The sequence below is a fragment of the Chelonoidis abingdonii genome, chromosome 9 (genome assembly GCF_003597395.2).
Source record: "Chelonoidis abingdonii isolate Lonesome George chromosome 9, CheloAbing_2.0, whole genome shotgun sequence".
NCBI classification, from domain to species: Eukaryota; Metazoa; Chordata; order Testudines; family Testudinidae; genus Chelonoidis; species Chelonoidis abingdonii.
Genome location: NC_133777.1, coordinates 44,935,665 through 44,954,668, shown reverse-complemented (window position 1 = coordinate 44,954,668; position 19,004 = coordinate 44,935,665). Strand labels below are relative to the sequence as shown.

The following is a 19,004-nucleotide window of genomic DNA, read 5'->3' as shown; positions in this document are numbered from 1 at the left end:
GAGACAGAGGAGCAAGCTCCATCTTGTCTGATGTGGCCTTTTGAGAAATATGTCAAACTCACATGGAAATGAATAGAAATTTACTCCAGATGCAACTGCCAGGCCATTTAAAATATAATTAGGTCCACATAGTAGCAACAGTGTTTAGTACCTGCAAATAGAGTAAACCCAGGGTCGTAAGCAGCTCTGTGTTTTCTGGAGAAAACCTGAAATACAAAACCCAAAGTTTTACAATGTCTTGGCAGTACTAATCCAGGGTGCAGTACGGAACCCCTGAGACTCCACTCAGTGTAAGAAAGATCCCTCTTACTACTGCTGATAAAACCAACTAATAACATCGCCCTCACCACCTCCGTGTGGTGTTTATGGCACATGTTATATCTGAACACCTCAAAATGTTTTACAAAAATGAATCATTCCTCATGCCCCTCTGGGAAGTAGGGAGTATTTTATGTCAGTAAACTGAAGTGCAGGAGGTTAAATGACTTGTTTAAGATCTCTCAGTGAGTCAGCGTCAGAGCTGGAAATAGATCACCTTTCCCAAGGCAGAATGCAGGCGATAGCTTTATGGTTGATGGATAACATACAATACCCCATTCAGCTGAATTGAGAACAACACTGACTCACACAAAATGGACACTTACAATAAACGTGTCACGTGTTTTCAGTTGCCGTTTGTGATTCCCAAGCCCTCATCTGTACAGTTTTGTAGGCTCTTTAAAAAGCCTCCCCATTTTCAAGGCCTTTCAAGCAAATACTAAATATAATGAATATTGAGCAGCAGAGAGAGAAAAAGCAGGTTGGGGACACCACATACTAATGAAATAGCTGCTTATACAGAGAGTTAGGTTCCAAACCCCAGTTTGGAAGGTGCATTGTGCTAACACCTATAGCACAATCTCAACCAGACTGAAATCCCATTGTGCAAAGTGCTGTACAAGGATAAAGCAAGGACAGAGTTTGGAATCTCCAACAGGCGAGGCATACTTCGGTTGTAAGGTCTTTGTGTTCTCTGTTTGGTTATGATAACACAAATAATAAATTACACCACCACTGACAGGGGGATGAGAAACAGGAGAGGATGGGGTAACAAAACTAATAGGATGCTTTAGCTCAGGCTAGCTGTGTGCACAGTTCCAATGAGCAGCAGTAACTGCCAGTAGTCTTTCCTGGATATTTGTCCACTATGCAAAACTACTGCTAATTTAGCTGTGTGGGACAATGCAGATCAGGATTGAGAGACTGGGCTGGAAAACTCACAGCACCAGCCTGGCTCAAGCCTCACTTTTAGACCCTCACTTTCATGCACCAAAGATTCACCCAGTGAAGTATATAACAATCCATTAAGTTCAAAATGGCTGTTGATTGCTCACTGCTCTTGCCAACAGTAAAGCGGGGACAATTGTGAGCAGCAATCATTCAACTCTGTGTTTCAGGCTTTAGCACATGAATTATGGGATTTGAGAAGTGGATTCTGTATACATTTGCTGCCAGCACCTCCATTCATGTGTCTTCCACCCTTCTCTTGGCAAGGGCTTCAAAGAGGTACCTCTGTCCCTGACACATTGTCAGCTGGAGTAAGACTACTGCAGCCAAGATCAGAGATAGTACAAAGTTGAGAAACTCCAGATCTGCCCAGGAGCACTGTCATTTTAAAAACATAAGACACATTCCTGAATTCACCAATCAAAATTCTCCTAAGAGGTGGGGGATGAAATTCTTACTCCACTGCTTTCTTATAGACTTCGATGGCTTTGTTGGTCTCCCCTTGCAGCAGGTGAATTTTTCCCAGCATCATGTATGTCAGATCATGCCTGTTGAGCTGCAAGGCATCGTTCAGCTGGTCTTTTGCCTACACACAAAACCACACACAGAAGAGAGAGTAAAATCAATGTGGTTGCACAGTTCACAGTGAAGCAATGACTCAAAAGCTGTCAGCTGTGAGCACCAACCCTCGTGTTACTACATGGAGAGAAAATGGATCAAAGGTTCCAGCCAAACTTGAAGAATCTTATTATAAAGGCCCAGCCTATGAGGTGGTTGTTGAATAAAGCTCTGCAACAGGAGTCATGAGTTTTTAGGGAGAGAACTACAAAGCTGAGCACTTCAAGCCAAAGCAAAACATATTGATCTGCCAAGAGAGATACAGAAGCCTGTTTGTTCCTGTACAGTATCCGAGATCCCTTAGGGGCTGCTAAGTTTGTTACCTTAACATATGCATTTACAGTTCACTTTTCTGCAAAATGCTCATGCTAGCAATGAGCCAGGATTCCCATGTAAATGCAGAAAAAATTCATCAGCTCTAGCCAGGCACATGTAAATCCCCTCTAATGGGGAACACTTCCAAACTCTTGTTACTATAACATCTTCCTCTTCCTCCCACGCTGAGCCAGTAGGAGGGCAATAAAAGTTTGCAGCTTTCTAGCACATTGCACGTTAAAAGAAGAGATGCTGACAAGGTAAAAGACTGAAAAGGATTTATGCAGTACCGGATATTCATTACCAGCAAATGTTAAACAGCCAGCAGTCTCCATGGGCTTCATTACATTTTATAGGGCCATGTGATGTTATGTAAGAAGTATGCACACTCCAGAGGTAAGGCTGTCAGACTAATGGGACACTTTATAGCATAACAGGTCCCAAATTTGAGATACCTTTTTCTTTCAAAAGTAGTCTCATATACATATATTTTCCCCATAAGCCAAATGAATGAAGGGACATCATCACAGATGGCAGGTCCCAGATATGGACCTACCTTCTAAACATCTCACTGTTGCTTTGCAATGATAGAGAAAGGAGTATGAGTAGAGCATTGCACACCTGTGGATGCGGATATCTGCGGACCATGTTTGCAGATTGAGGATCGGATGCAAATATACATTTTGTATCCGTGCAGGGCTGTAAGTACAAGCTCAACACAAGGATTGCAGTATTCTTAATAGAAGCAGTTTTAAAGGGGGCCTGATCTAACTACAACCTTGCTGTGATGCTGACTGTAACAGATACAATGAGTCCACCACCCTGCTTGATGGTGCACTTAGATTGTGTAATTCAGTACGGATTTTAAGATGAATACAGCTCCCACCTGAGGCAGCAGACGATATTTGATCTCTGCCAGGGATTGATTGGTAAGGGAATTTTTACATTTTTAGAGGCGGGGAGTGGGAAGATCAATTTGGGAACCATTCGTTCCCTTGAAATGCTGTGTTTTCCATCTAAAATGGACACCTCACAAAATCAACACCAGCAGCTCAGTTCTCATCAGGTGAAGCCATGCAGTGACATCTAAGTGAGTAGCATGAAATGACGTTTGGAGGGAGTGCAAGGGGATTGAGAGTCCAATTTCAAATTTCCTAGGCATTCCTTTATTAGTTGCTAAGCACCAGAAGCACTGCCAATGCATCCACCCCCATCCATCCACTCCACAGCAGTGCAGCTGCTCTATGACTTCTGCTCCAGGCTTCCTGTGTGAGTAGCTTCCACACCACTAGCAAGCCCATGCCATGGAGGCAGGGAAAAGAGGCGAGCCCCTCGAGCTCAGCTGCTCTGCAGTGTACAGGACCCCTTGGTACCTCCAACATGGAATCTCCAAATCCTGCCCTCAGCCCTGTGCAGAGCCCTTCTTCAGCCCCTGAGAACTTCCCACCACTAAGCCCAGCTGCTTGGACCATATGCTGGGGCCAGGATTTGGGCCTTACACCTTTCCCATCTTCAGGAAGGTACATCCCCACAGGTTATAACCACCTCCAAGAGGCTAGAAACTCATCTACACCTTTGTAAAAGGCTCCAAAGACAGGAGGTGCATTCCCTCATGTCAGAATGTGGTTTGTTATCCAGCCAGACAGGCAAACTCTAGGGGTCATCTCAGAATGGCTAGAAGACTTCTTTGAAAAATGGAAATACCCTCTGGAAAATCCTAGTTCAGACAAGGCCCATTGGACCCTGTCTAGACTAGAGTTCTTGGTCGCTTTGTAACCCAAGTTCACTGGTTGCCAGTTTACTCAAATTAATTCCCACAACTGCAATGGCACATATAAACACCCCACATTGCTTTTAAACAGGCAATTAAGTTTATTCTATGGCTTAGCCTAGAGTGAACGACAAACATTTAGGAAGATGTCCACATTTGCAGTTACAGTCCTGTTGCTTAACTTGAGTGAAGTGTCAATCTTGAGTTACAGCATGACCAAGAAGTCTAGTTTAGAGAAGGTCTGGGACGTTTCCACCATCCCCTTTCGGCCATCTCCAAACCTCACTTCACTCTGCACATTGCCAGGGGGATACATCTGTTAGTTAGGGACTCATTAGTGGCTGATTTGTAAAGGGTTGAATGCCAGAATTTTATTGACGTAGCTGCGCTTGTGAGTTTATAAACAGAGAGCTCTGTTGTATTAATGTAGATGGAATAAATAGGCCCAAAGAATCAAAAGTGTTAACATGACCTTCAGAGTATGTCTACACTGCAATTAAACATCCTCCCCACTCGCAGGGTCCCAGAGCTCAGGCTTCAGCCCAAGACTAAAATGTCCACACTGCAATTTTACAGCTCCGCAGCCTGGGCCAGCTTGCATGGGTCAGCCGTGGGTATTTAACTGCAGTGTAAATATACACTAAGCCCTGGTCTACACGACGAGTTTAGGTCGAATTTAGCAGCATTACATTGATATAACCCTGCACCTGTCCACATGATGAAGCTGTTTTTTTCAACTTAAAGGGCTCTTTAAATCGATTTCTGTACTCCTCCCCCGATGAGGGAATAAGTGCAGAAATCGATCTTGCTAGGACAAATTTGGGGTAGTGTGGTTGTAATTCAATGCTATTGGCCTCCGGAAGCTATTCCTGAGTGCGCCATTGTGACCGCTCTGGACAGCGCTCTCAACTCAGAAGCACTGGCCAGGTAGACAGGAAAAGGCCCGCGAACTTTTGAATTTCATTTCCTGTTTGGCCAGCATGGCAATCTGCAGGTGAGTGCAGATCTCATCAGCAGACTTGACCATGATGGAGTCCCAGAATCGCAAAAGAGCTCCAGCATGGACTGAACCGGAGGTATGGGATCTGATCGTTGTATGGGGAGATTAATCCATTGTGACAGACCCAGGCCAGTGTGGTACAGAAGTCTGGAAGAGGGCAAATATACTAGTTACTGGATGAGTAGTTTTCTGTTCCCTGAGTGACTAGAGCACGGGCTGCACTGGAGTAATCAGGAACCCTGCCTAGAACCAATTAAGGCAGACAGGCTGATTAGAACAACGCTGCAGCCCAATCAAGGCAGGTAATCAGGGCACTCTGTGGGTTTAAAAAGAAGCTACACTCAGTCAGGCAGGCGAGGTAGCTGAGAGAGGAGGAGTGCGTGTGAGGAGCTGGGAGCAAGAAGGTGCATAGCTGGAAGGAAGGCTGGTGCTGTGGAGGACTCAGAGTAACAAAGTGTTACTCAGACACCAGGAGGAAGGTCCTGTGGTGAGGATAAAGAAGGTGTTTGGAGGAGGCCATGGGGAAGTAGCCCAGGGAGTTGTAACTGTCATGCAGCCGTTACAAGAGGCACTATAGACAGCTGCAATCCACAGGGCCCTGGGCTGGAACCCGGAGTAGAGGACGGGCCCGGGTTCCCCCCAAACCTCCCAACTCCTGATCAGACACAGGAGGAGTTTATCCAGACTGTGGGGAAGATCACTTAGGTGAGCAAATCTGCCAATAAGCGCAGGACCCACCAAGGTAGAGGAGGACTTTGTCACACCATGCTATCAGAACTCCGTTCCAAAAGACGAAATGCCCAAACATTTGAAAAAAATCTCCAAGGGCATGAAGGACAAAGGCTATAACAGCGACTCACAGCTGTGCTGAGGGAGGGTCGACTGATGACATGGCTTACAGAGTTGGCTTGCAGGGAATTAAAATCAACAAAGGGGATGGGTTTGCATCAAGGAAAAACATACACAACTGTCACACAGAATGGCCCCCTTGAGGACTGAACTCAAAACCCTGGGTTCAACAGGCCAATGCTCAAACCACTGAGCTATCCCTTCCCCAGCTATTCCAGGCAGGACTGAATCTCCATTAAACTTTTCAAGGTGCTCCTGACAGACCTCACCAAAACGATTGTCAGCCGTTGATTTCACGGAGGGAGGGAGGGAAGGGGGAGCAAATGAATACAAAACAAATCTGGTCTCTTTCTTGTTTTGATTCACTCCATCTCTCTTATACATCTTAGGCTGCCAGCAGATGTTGCAGTATGACTGCTAGGCATCATTGTCTCCTGGCTGTTCGCCAGAAGATGGTGCACTACAATTGCTAGCCATCGTTGTCTCCTGCCGGCTTGCCAGAGGACGGTGCAGTACGATTGCTAGCCATCGCTGGCTCCTGGCTGGTTGTCAGAAGACAGTGCAGTATGACTGCAGGCAGGACTGAATCTCCAGGAGACGAAACTTAAAACGAGAATGACTTGGAGTCACTCCCATTTATGTCCAGGCACCCCTGACAGACCTCACTGAGGTCTGCCAGGAGCACCCATGTCTGCCCAGATGCCCCGACTGACCTCACCGAGGTCGGCTAAAAGAGCACCCAGGAGAACGACGACGATGGCTACCAATCGTAATGCACCATCTGCTGCCAAAAGGCAATGAGCTGCTGCTGTGTAGCAATGTAGTACCACGTCTGCCAGCACCCAAGAGATGTACAGTGACGGTGAGCTGAGCGGGCTCCATGCTTGCCATGGTATTGCGTCTGCACGGGTAACCCAGGAAAAAAGGTGAGAAATGATTGTTTGCCATTGCTTTCACTGGGGTGGGGGGGTGCCTGACAACATGTACCCAGAACCACCTGCGACAATATTTTTGACCCATCAGGGACTGGGACCTCAACCCACAATTCCAATGGGCGGGGAGACTGCGGAAACTGTGGGATAGCTACCATAGTGCAATGCTCCGGAAGTCGATGCTAGCCTCGGTACTGTGGACACACTCCGCTGAGTTAATGGTCTTAATGGTCTTAAGTGAGGACTCACACAATCGACTGTATAAAATCAATTTCTAAAAAATTGACTTCTATAAATTCAACCTAATTTCGCAGTGTAGACATAGGCTAGGTCTACACTGTGGGGGGTAGAGCGTCAACCTAAGATACGCAACTTCAGCTACGCGAATAGCGTAGCTGAAGTTGGCATATCTTAAGTCGATTTACCTGGCCGTGACGACAGCAGCAAGACGACTGCTGCCACTCCTCCGTCGACTCCGCTTTCGCCTCTCGCCATGGAGGAGTTCCGGAGACGATGGCAGAGCGATCAGGGATTGATTTTATCACATCTACACTAGACGTGATAAATCGATCGATAGATCGATCGCTACCTGCCGATCCGACGGGTAGTGTAGACGTACCCATACCCTAACTGTGCAACATTAAACAGTTTTAAACAAAGTTTGGGTTTTGATATATAGAGACCTCAGCCTGCTTAGTGCCACGGTAAACACACCATTAAAAATTCTTTTGTAACCTTTCAGTACAGATATAAGAAGGAGGGAAAAACACCTAAAGCGTTAGAAATGACAAGAATTAAGTGAGGTTTTCTTTTTAACATCTCTTCTTCCCTTTCCCTTTAGCTGTAGAGAGTCTTTAGAAGAAAACTCTCCTTTGTTTGAAAGTCTCTTAGATGGTATTAAAGATGGTAATAACTGTCCTTTGGGGGAAAAGACAAGTTAGTTGAGATGGGCTGGAGCTGTCATTAAAGTTTGATCCTGTTTCCTAGAAGGCAAAACAAGACAAACACATAGAAGTGGAAAGAAAAGAACATCAAAGATAGGAAATGCAATTTCTGTCTCTGGTGTTGACTCTCACTTACAACCTCACTGCTGGAAAAACACAGGCCCAGCACACAGTCTTATCAGCCACTGAGAGAGCTGGCAAACTTGCACCAGCATCAGGCTATTTAGGGCATTGCTTTTACCTGCCTCTTTGTGGTCACAGTTTTAGAGCAGTTTTGCAAAATATTCAATTCTGGTCAGCTGAGCCATACTCTTACTAGACATAAAGCAAGAGAAAGATAGGAAAGAGAAGAAATAAGGTGGGTCAGGAAAAGAACACACATGAAAGAGTGTGGGGCAAATGAAGTCTCACATCCCAGTTAGCGTTCGAGATTTAGCCAAGCTGATGGAGGTGGCAGTGTCATCCGAGTCCCTCTTTCTGGCTCGGTCTGGTCAGGCCATCTCTCAGTATTAGGATGAAGAAAGTCTGGGGTCTCCGGAGACGGTGCGGATGGCAGCCATGATAGTGAAGCTTGCTCCTTTCCTGTCAGTCAGTCAGCGTTGTGGTAGCCCCTCTGCTTATTTTCATCTCTCAAAGTCTTTTTGAGAACCCCAAAAGTCAAGTGATGGGCAGATTATCCCGTCATTATTTTGTCCACCAATTAGGCCTAATTTCTGAGAGACCTATTTTGGTTCACGGATTTCCAATCCCACGCTTCTCTTGTTTACTAGGCATGATCTCAACAATCCTTGAGGTATGTCAATAGGTCGTTTTGTTTGGACTAATTTAGATTTGTCTCTCCATTTTGTACCTTTTCCCATCAAAATTTATTGGTATTGTGACATTTTATAAAACTTTCACTCACTTCTTATAGTTGAACTCACAATTAGGGTAAATTTGTAGACCCCATTATCACAACAAATCAAACATCTGAAACAGCTAAGAAACCATCCTGCCTGTACGTGATCCCTTTATCAGTAGAACTACTGAAAAGAGAATCAGGTCTCTAGTGATGTCTTAAGGCTTGTCTATATGGTGGGGTAATGCGCACCAGAGGGTGTGAATTCTACAGCATGTGAATTCTGTTGCACACTATCTGGCCTGTGTAGACCCTGCTGGTGCACACTAAAACTGCCCTAATGTGAGAAGTTTTAGTGCACACCAGCAGCGTCTACACGGACTAGTTAGTGCACAACGCGTTGGTACGCATTAGAATTCACACCCATCTGGTGTGCATTGCCACACCATGTAGACAAGCTCTCAGTGATGTTGTTTGGACAAGACAAGCACTCGAGTTACCTTGTTGAAATGCTTCAGGTACATGTAGCACACGCCCAGGTTGTGGCAGATCTCCTATATATAAAGGAAAAAGCTGAATAAGGGTGAACTTGACATTGGATAATCAGAAAAAGACTAGTAACAGTTATTGGTTTGGATGGGAACCTCCATGGACTTTGTAGTTCAAAGAACTTGCTACACTTCAGCCATTTTGATAATCTACTTGTCTTGACCTTCAGTATAAAGAAGAGTACATCCCAGAGGAGGTGACAGCAAGAGAGCAGTGAGGACAAAAGAGGGAAGGCCTGTGCAAAGGGATCTATACTTGGCTGAGACTGCACTGGATTCCCAGTGGGGAGATATGAATCCATCACATGTGACCTCTATTATACCAAGAGATTCTCTCAAAACATCCCTAGTCTATGATAAACACAATTTGAAAGTGGGCCTAACTGACCAAAATACAGGTCCTGTACCAGAGAGGCTGGGATCCTTTCAGCATCCTAACTATGCTGGTGGCACCACAGGAAACATTTACACCAATCCAGTTCATGGCTAAGGATTTGTTAACAGACAAGCTACATCCTGTCTTTTCCCATTCTAGGGGATGTGAGGAGCAATGCCAAGCAGCAGAGCACCCCCATAAGTTTCCCTTCTTCTTCTGCTAAAAACATACCCTACTTTACCAGTGTAGAAATTCTCTACATTCCCTAGGTAGATCTCTAGCAGGGAGAATGCAGTCTGTGGAATATTCTATCCTCCTATCACAACAGAATGGCCCTCTCCCATGCACAACCCTTCCAGTTGTGAAGAACGGTAAAGACACAAAGCACAGGTCAAGGCTGGGTTGAGTTGGTAGGGTGCTTCCATACAAGGAAAGTGAAAGGATCAACTCTGACTCCAGCACTGAGCGTGTTATGGAGATACCTGTTGGTGCCTGCCAGATGGGGTAGTAAAAAAACGGTTACCCACCTTTTAGTAACTGTTGTTCTTCAAGATGTGTTGTTCATGTCCATTCCAAGCAGGTGTGTGTGTGCCATGTGCGCGCCAGCCGGAAATTTTTCCCCTAGCAGTGTCCATAGGGTCGGCCCTGGTGCCCCCTGGAGTGGTGCCACTACAGCGCCCTATAAAGGGGCCCGCCAGCCCTCCACCCCCTCAGTTCCTTCTTGCCGGCACTCCGACAGAGGGGCAGGAGGGCGGGTATTAGAATGGACATGAACAACACATCTCAAAGAACAACAGTTACTAAAAGGTGGGTAACCATTTTTTCTTCTTCGAGTGATTGTTCATGTCCATTCCAAGCAGGTGACTCACAAGCCTGAAACTAGGTGGTGGGGTCGGAGTTCACTACTGACTGGAGTACTGCATGACTGAAGGCTGCATCATCCCTAGCCTGGTGCGTGATGGCATAGTGCGACGTGAATGTGTGGATGGAGGAGTACATGGCTGCTCTACAGATCTCCTGAGTCGGGATCTGAGCCAGGAAAGCTGCAGAGGAGGCCTGCGCCTTGGTGGAGTGGGCTGTGACCGGAGGGATCTTAGCTATGCGGTAGCATTCCTGGATGCAGGTCGCGATCCATGAAGAGATCCGCTGAGAGGAGACTGGGAGCCCTTTCATCCTATCCGCCACCGCGATGAAGAGCTGAGTCAAGCATCTGAACGGCCTGGTACACTCGATGTAAAAGGCTAAGGCACTGCGGACATCCAGGGAATGTAACCTCCGCTCCTCACTGGAAGAGTGAAGTTTCAGATAAAACACCGGGAGAAAGATATCCTGTCCCATGTGGAACTGTGATACAACCTTGGGGAGGAAGGCCGGGTGAGGTCTAAGTTGGACCTTGTCCTTATAAAAGACAGTGTACGGGGGCTCAGATGTTAATGCCCTGAGCTCCGACACCTTCCTGGCCGAGGTGATTGCCACCAGGAAGGCGGTCTTATATGACAAGTACAACAGGGAGCACGAAGCCAGGGGCTCAAAGGGAGGTCCCAAGAGGACGGAGAGGACCAGATTCAGGTCCCAGGCAGGAGGTGGCTGACGAACATGCGGAAATAGCCTGTCCATACCCTTGAGGAAATGTCCGACCAGCACGTTCGCAAACACTAAGGTACACCCCTCTCCTGGGTGGAAAGCTGAGATGGCCACCAAGTGAACACGTATTGAGGAGAGGGAGAGGCCCAGTTGTCTGAGGTGGACCAAACAGTCTAGGATAATAGAGATAGCGACCCCCCAGAGGATTGTGACCTCGCTGACCCGACCATATGGAGAAGTGCTTCCCTTTGGCCAGGTAGGTGGCCCTGGTTGATAGTTTCCTACTACAGAGCAGCACCTGTCTGACCTGCTGGGAGCACTGCATCTCCACCGGGTTCAGCCATAGAGCATCCAGGCTGTGACGTGGAGAGATTCCAGGTTTAGGTGGCGGAGGGAGCCCTGGTCCTGCGTGATCAGGTCCAGGAGCAGGGGCAGTGTCGGGGCACCTGAACGTACATGTGCAGGAGTGACGTGTACCAATGTTGGCACGGCCACGCCGGAGCTATCAGGATTACCCATGCGTGGTCCCTGCGAATCTTCAAAATCACCCTGTGTATCAGGGGGATCAGAGGAAAGATGTAGAGCAGACCGACTCTCCAAGACTGGAGGAAGGCGTCCGACAGAGACCCCCGACTGCGGCCCAGGAGGGAACAGAATCGTTGGCACTTTCTGTTTTCCCTCAAGGCGAACAAGTCTAACTGGGGAAAGCCCCAGAGCTGGAAGATTGAGCGTACTACGTCCCGTTGGAGGGATCACTCATGACCCCGGAACGAGTGGCTGACGGTGTTTGCCAGGCCGTTCTGCTCCCCCGGAGGGTAGAACACTGTCAGGTGGGTAGCATTGCGGACGCAGAAATCCCACAACGCGAGGGCTTCCCTGCACAGGGGAGAGGAGCGTGCACCCCCCGTTTGTTGATATAAAAGACCGCCGACGTGTTGTCCAAGAGGACTGAAACACATCTGCCGGCCAGGTGGGACCGGAGGTCAAACAAGCCAGGCGAACCACTCTCAGCTCCCTGACATTGATATGCAACTCAAGGTCCTCCTGCGACCACAAGCCCTGAGTCCTGAGGTGTCCCAGGTGCGCTCCCCAAACCCGATCTGAGGCATCCGTTACCAGGGAGAGGGAGGGTTGAGGGGCGGCGAAGGGGAGCCCCATGCATACTTTCTGCGGGTCGAGCCATCACCGTAGCGAGCTTAGCACCAAGTGGGGAACAGACACCACTGAGTGCAAGAGGTCCCTGGCTGGGCGGTATACTGTCGCTAACCAGGACTGTAGCAGGCAAAGCCGGAGTCTGGCATGGTTCACCACATAGGTGCATGCCACCACGTGACTCAACAGCCGGAGGCAGATCTGTGCCGTGGTAATCGGGGCGTGGTGCAGTTTGAGGATGAGTTCGGAAATTGCACGGAACCTGGATTCTGGAAGGTACGCTCTGGCGTGGGTGGAGTCCAGAACCGCCCCTATGAACTCTATTCGTTGCGTAGGAGACAGGGTGGACTTGGCTTCATTCAAGAGGAGGCCGAGACTGAGAAAGGTCCACCTTATGAACAACACCTGGGCCTACACCTGCTCCTTGGAACGACCCTTTATGAGCCAATCGTCCAGGTAGAGGAATACCTGGATGCCCCGCCTGCGCAGGAAGGCCGCCATGACTGCCATGCACTTTGTGAAGACCCTTGGGGCAGCTGACAGGCTGAACGGGAGCACTGTGAACTGCAGATGGGCGTTGGCCACGATGAACCTGAGGTACCGACGGTGTCGAGGAATTATGGCGATGTGGAAATAAGTGTCCTTTAAGTCGAGGGCGGCGTACCAATCTCCTGGATCCAGGGAGGGGATGATTGAGGACAGGGAGACCATGCGGAACTTGAGCTTCCGTACAAACTTGTTCAGCCACCGCAAGTCCAGGATGGGTCTCAGGCCCCCTTTGGCCTTCGGTATTAGGGAATACTGGGAGTAGAAGCCTTTGCCCCTGAGCTCCCGAGGGACTTCCTCCACCGCCCCTGCCTCCATGAGGGACTTCACTTCTTGAATTAGAAGCTGGTCATGAAATGGGTCCCTGAAGAGGGACGGGGAGGGGGGTTGGTGGGGCAGGAGGGAGGAAAACTGGATAGTATATCCCCTCTCTACAGTGCGGAGCACCCAGCTGTCCTATGTGATTCGGGACCAGGCACGGTAGAAGGGGGACAGACAAGACTCAAAGGTAGGAGTAGAAGGATCCAGAGTCTTGATAGGTAGGTCGCCCTCGACCGTACCATCAAATAGGGGCCTAGGCCCCGATGGCGGTCTCGATTGACCGGACACCTGGCCGGAGGGGTGGCGTTGGTGATGCCTCCTGCCATTTCTGCCCCTCCTGCGCCCCAACTTCTGGCGAGTCTGAGGCTGGTAGGGGTGTGGGGCCGTCTGCGGCCTAAACTGCCTGCGCTGGGTCACAGGGGTATGCAAGCCCAGTAAGCGAAACATGGCCCTCGAGTCCTTTAGGCTATGCAGATGCTTGTTCATCTTTTCTGAAAACAGCATCTGCCCCTCAAAGGGGAGGTCTTGAATGGTCTGCTGGACCTCATAAGGAAGGCCCAAGACCTGGAGCCAGGCTCCCCGCCTCATGACCAGGCCCGTGGCCAGGGTGCGCGAGGCTGAGTCCGCCGCATCTAGGGCAGCCTGGAGAGAGGCTCAGGAGATCAGTTTCCCCTCCTCTACCAGGGCCGAAAACTCTGACCTCGAGTCCTGGGGAAGGAGCTCCATATACTTCGACATGGCTGAATATGTGTTATGACCATATCGACTTACGATTGCCTGTTGGTTGGCAATACGGAGTTGTAGGCCTGCCGTGGAGTATACTTTTCTACCAAAGAGGTCGAGTCTTTTAGCGTCCCTGCTCTTTAGTGTTGATCCCTGAAACCATTGACGCTCCCGTGGGTTGGCTGCATCCACCACCAGGGAGTCCGGGGGGTGGGGGTGGGTGTACAAGTGATCGTGCCCTTTAGATAGGACGAAGTACCGCCGGTCCGTTCTCTTGGCAGTAGGGGCCAGTGAGGCTGGCGTTTGCCACAGGGTGCGGGACGTATCCGCTATAGTTTTGATCAAAGGAAGAGCCACCCTGGATGGCCCTGAGGGAGCCAGGATGTCTACTACCAGATCCGCGTCCACCTCTATTTCCTCAGCCTGGATTGCGAGGCTCTGAGCTGCTCACCGGAGTAGTTGTTGGAGGATCCAAGCGTCCTCCAAGGCCGGTGCCCCAGCCGTGCCCGAGACCGCTTCGTCTGGGGAGGAAGATGAGGAAATTACTTGGATCAGCCCTTCCTCAGGTTCATGCAGCCCTTCGGGGTCTTGCAGCACACGGTACTGTGGCTGCAGGGCCAGTTCCGATTCTAAATGCAGCACCGCGACCGGTACTGAGGTCGCCAGTGAACGGCTTGGTGTATCTGGCGGTGCCTGTTGAGCCCGAACTGTAGCCGCTGCCCGTGCCGCTGCCCAGCTAGGGGGTGCTGAACTTGGATATGGCACACCCCTGCCCAGCGATGGTGCCGGTGGAGGAGGCAGCTGCGCCAGGGCCACCGACGCCGAGGAGACCGAGGCTGACCTTGATCGAGGACCGAACGCCTGGCCTACTGACTGGTGGTAGGCCCAGGGGGTCCAAAACGGCCACTGCGAGGGCGGATGCCATTGCCGCTGCCACTGTGGGTAACGCTGGTGGCTCACCCCCGAAACCAATCTCCTGCTCCGTGACCTGCTGGAGTGGTAGGAGTCTGCCTCTGAATCTGAATTTCTGAGTAAGAGGACCTGGGGGGAGCAGCACCCAGTGCCGTTGGAGAGCGATGCTGAGGCAGCGGGGAGCCTATCATCTGGTCCGGTGCTGCCCTAGCGGCGCGGTGTGGGGAGGGAGGCGACAGTCGGCTTGCCCCTTGATTGTACTGGGGGACGGGCCGTGGTAGGCAACTCCCTACTAAGGTGCAGGGAGGCCGACACCGGAAGTCCCATCAAGTCTGAGGCCGCCTCAAATGCCTCCGGTGTCGAAGGGTGGCACAAGTCTCCGCTGAGGTCCGGGGATCTAGGCCGGTCCGGACTCGACCGCCCTCTCTGCGGTGCGGGAGTCGACGGAGCAGCCGAGGGCTGTAGCCTAGCCTGTCCTCTTGCACCCGCGGATGGCGTCGGCCTCTGGGGGTCCTGATGGGGTGACTATTCCCTCACCGGCTTCCTCTTCTTAGTGGGCACCGGAGACGGTGAGCGGTGCCGCACTGAGGCCGACTTCCTATGACTCGACTCCGTCCGGTGCGGGGTTTTAGATGACTTGGGCTGGGCCCTAAGTCCTGATGCCTGTGCCGGGGCGCTCCACACCGAGGAAGACGTGCTGGGCACCGCCTTGGCCAGTTCCGGGTCCAAGGGTGGCCGCAGGGCAGCCTCCATGAGGAGGACTCTAAGTCTTTGAGCTCTGTCTTTGAGAGTTCTCGGACGGAAGCCCCTTCAGATAGAGCACTGGTCCTTTTGGTGGCTCTCTCCGAGGCACCTCAAACAAGCAGAGTGTGGGTCACTCCTGGGCATGAATTTCCTGCAGTCCTTGCAGAGTTTAAACCCGGGGGACCCGGGCATCTCCCAACGGGTGACGAAAACATGGGGGGGACCCCCCAACTACCAAGAACGATATACAAATGATTCTAAGTAAACTAACTAACTATATACACGGACTATACACGAGGATAGGACACTGCTAACTTGCTATGCGCAAGAGAAGTTCCAGCCAGCCATCACCGGCGGTAAGAAGGAACTGAGGAGGGGGTGGAGGGTCGGCGGGCCCCTTTATAGGGCGCCGTAGTGGCGCCACTCCAGGGGGCGCCAAGGCCAACCCTACGGACGCTGCTATGGGAAAATCTTCCGGCTGGCGTGCATGCGGCGCGCACACACCTGCTTGGAATGGACATGAACAACCACTAGAAGAAGAACTATAGGTTTAAAGCCATGTCCAGCACATGCCACAGATAGTTTGTTTTCTTATGGTAGGTCTACACTGCAATCAGGAGGTATATTCGCAGCACTTGGAGACATACTCAAACTAGCTTTAATTTAGCTAGATCAAAGCTAGCTCAAGGAACAATAGCAGTGAAGCTGCAGCAGCATGGACTTGTGCCACCTGCCTAGGATGCAGCTGCTGTCCCTACTGCCCTGGCATCACTGCTATTGTTACTTGAGCTAGCTAGATCAAAGATAGCTGGGGTGGGTCTACACATGCTGCAATCACATCTCCCGAATGCAGTGGAAAGAACAGGTCTGAAAGCCAATCCATTTGATAAAAGCAGAGCTGGGTGACAATTTTTGGACAAAACATTTTCCAGGTAAAAATGCAGATTCAGAGACCCCTAAATGTTTCCCAAATTACTGTTGGTTTTGCCAAATTGTTTTGGTGGGAAAAAAAACAAAACAAAAATTAAAAAAAAAATCAAAACGTTTTGATTTTTCAGTTGGAAACAACCTGCATGTAGAAATTTTCTTTATTTTTATTTTAAAACAATCCAAAAGGTTTAAAATGGGTCCAAATGTTTTGTTTACGCTGAAACATTGCTATTTTGTCAAAAAGAAACATCTTGTTCAACCTAAAATTATTCATTTTCTTTTTTAAAACACTCTTTGATTTATCAAAAATTTAAAAAACCAACTTTCATTTTGGTTTGACCTGAAACTATTTTTAAATTTTTCAGAATTGCCAGCGTCCTGAAACATCCATCATTTCCACAGCTCCAGGAAAAAGTTGTACTCGCTGTTCAGCACAGAGTGGGTGGAAGAAGAGAAAGTGGTACCAAATACTCACACACATTGGGCCTAATTTATAGAAGTGCTGAGCACCTAAAGGCACAGATGAAGTCAATGGGAGCTGCAGGTGCTTGAGCCTCTGGAATCAGGCCCAATACACTTTGTTTTAAGTATGCATATGATCAATGGCTGCAGCACGACAGCTCATGTGCAGAAACACAGCACTTCCCTTGGAGGCTGTTCTCAAGGATCTGTCTCTTTCCTCATCTCCTGCCAGCTCACTTTACACTCATTGCTCTTTGCAGATCTCTTCTTTCAGCTCTTCTACTTGGGAGGGTTTTATTTATTACTAGTCCTGTAACAGTGGACCTGAATTTTGCAAAGACAGACAATACTCAGTGCAGCCCATTGGTTATTTGGGGGCGGTTTTGCACTACTTTGTGTACCAGTGGAACAAGTTACCCAATGACCCAGGATAGGGAGGGATAGCTCGGTGGTTTGAGCACTGGCCTGCTAAACCCAGGGTTGTGAGATCAACCCATGAAGGGGCCAATTAGAGATTGGGGGCAAAAATCTGCCTGGGGATTGGTCCTGCTTTGAGCAGGGGATTGGACTAGACGACCTCCTGAGGTCCCTTCCAACCCTGATATTCTATGATTCTATGTCAGTGGTACTGGAGTGTTTCTGGGCTGGACAGGTGGTTTCCATATCTATGCCTGAAGTAATCTAGCTCAGTGTGTACTGTACATGACTATGCAGGGTTTGACAGGAAGGCTGATTTCCTGTAGAATACAAACATGTTGCATGGGTCTATGTTTGACTGTGCCCCAAGAAAGATTCTAATGAGCTACATATGGGAAAAGGCTCTGTACTTACCCAATCCTTCTGGTTGAGTTTAGCTGCTTCATTGTATACTTCAATAGCTGCTTTGTGTTTCCCCAACAGAAACCTGTGAAAGAATTTCAATTTTTACTTTTCTCTGTCCTTTAAGCGGAGGCCACAGTGTGCAGTCACCAACCTACCAGCCAAGGAGAATGATATTATTTACATACCCCAAAGGTCTGCATACTGCTTTGCAGTCTACCAATGACATCTCTGTCCTAAGAGGTCTACAATCTAAGTAGGAGGAGGATCTCTTTGTAGTGAGTCAATGGTGATCTCTAGCAAGCCAGAGGATCATAGAATATCAGAGTTGGAAGGGACCTCAGGAAGTCATCGAGTCCAACCCCCTGCTCAAAGCAGGACGAATTCCCAACTAAATCATCCCAGCCAAAGCTTTGTCAAGCCTGACCTGAAAAACTCTCTAAACGATGAGATTCCACCAACCTCCCTAGGAACCCCAATTCCAGTGCTTCACCACTCTCTGGACTGAAAAAGTTTTTCCTAATATCCCACTAACCTTCCCCAACTGCAAACTTGAGACCAATTACTTCCTTGTCTGTCCATCTGGTACCAACTGAGAACATCTAGATCCATCCTCTTTTGACCCCTTTAGGTAGTTGAAAGCAACTTCAAATCCCCCCTCATTCCTTCTCTTCTGCAGACTAAAACAATCCCAGTTCCCTCAAGCCTCCCCATAAGTCATGTGCTCCAGCCCCCCTAATCATTTTTGTTGCCCTCACACTGGACTCATCTCCAAATTTTTCCACATCCCTTTTTGTAGTGTGGGGCCCAAAATGGACAAGTACTACCAGATGGAGGTCCTCACCAATGCTGAATAAGAGGGGGGAAAAAAAAAAAATGAAAAAATCAAAACATCCTCGCTCTGCTGGCATGCCATACTTATATATGCCCAAAATGCCGTTAGCCTTCTTGGCAACAAGGGCACACTGTTGACTCATATCCAGCTTCTCGTCCACTGTAACCCCTAGGTCCTTTTCTGCAGAACTGCTTCCTAGCTATTCGGTCCCTAGTCTGTAACAGTGAATGGGATTCTTCCGTCTTAAGTGCAGGACTCTGCACTTGTCCTTGTTGAACCTCATCAGGTCCCTCTGTATCCTATCCCTACCCTCCAGCGTATATACCACTCTTCCAAGTTTAGTGTTATCTGCAAACGAAGAAAAAAGTCGTGAAAGAGCATCAATGATTACAACTAGACAGATGCACTGTGCTAGAGATCCTAATTTAATAGGGAGTTCTTGTCTATGGAAACCAATCCAAGTGCCAATGGTGAGGAAATATACTTGGGATCTGAATGGTATTAACTTTGCGTCTGGAA

At 49.0% G+C, this 19,004-nt stretch overlaps 1 protein-coding gene across 17 annotated transcripts in view; it reads right to left on the bottom strand.

Moving 5' to 3' along the window:
• BBS4 (Bardet-Biedl syndrome 4) overlaps positions 1-19,004 on the bottom strand; it is a 94,586-nt gene that overhangs the window by 17,697 nt on the left and 57,885 nt on the right. For 16 of the 17 annotated variants that reach the window (XM_032805335.2, XM_032805332.2, XM_032805333.2 and 13 more), the window contains 4 exons: positions 17,663-17,735; positions 9,034-9,087; positions 1,725-1,852; positions 152-206 (listed from right to left, as the gene is read on the bottom strand). In XM_032805335.2, coding sequence (XP_032661226.1) covers positions 152-206; positions 1,725-1,852; positions 9,034-9,087; positions 17,663-17,735 — 310 coding nt within the window. The remainder of the gene's footprint in view (positions 1-151; positions 207-1,724; positions 1,853-9,033; positions 9,088-17,662; positions 17,736-19,004) is intronic. The other variant, XM_032805347.2, reaches the window with a different exon arrangement.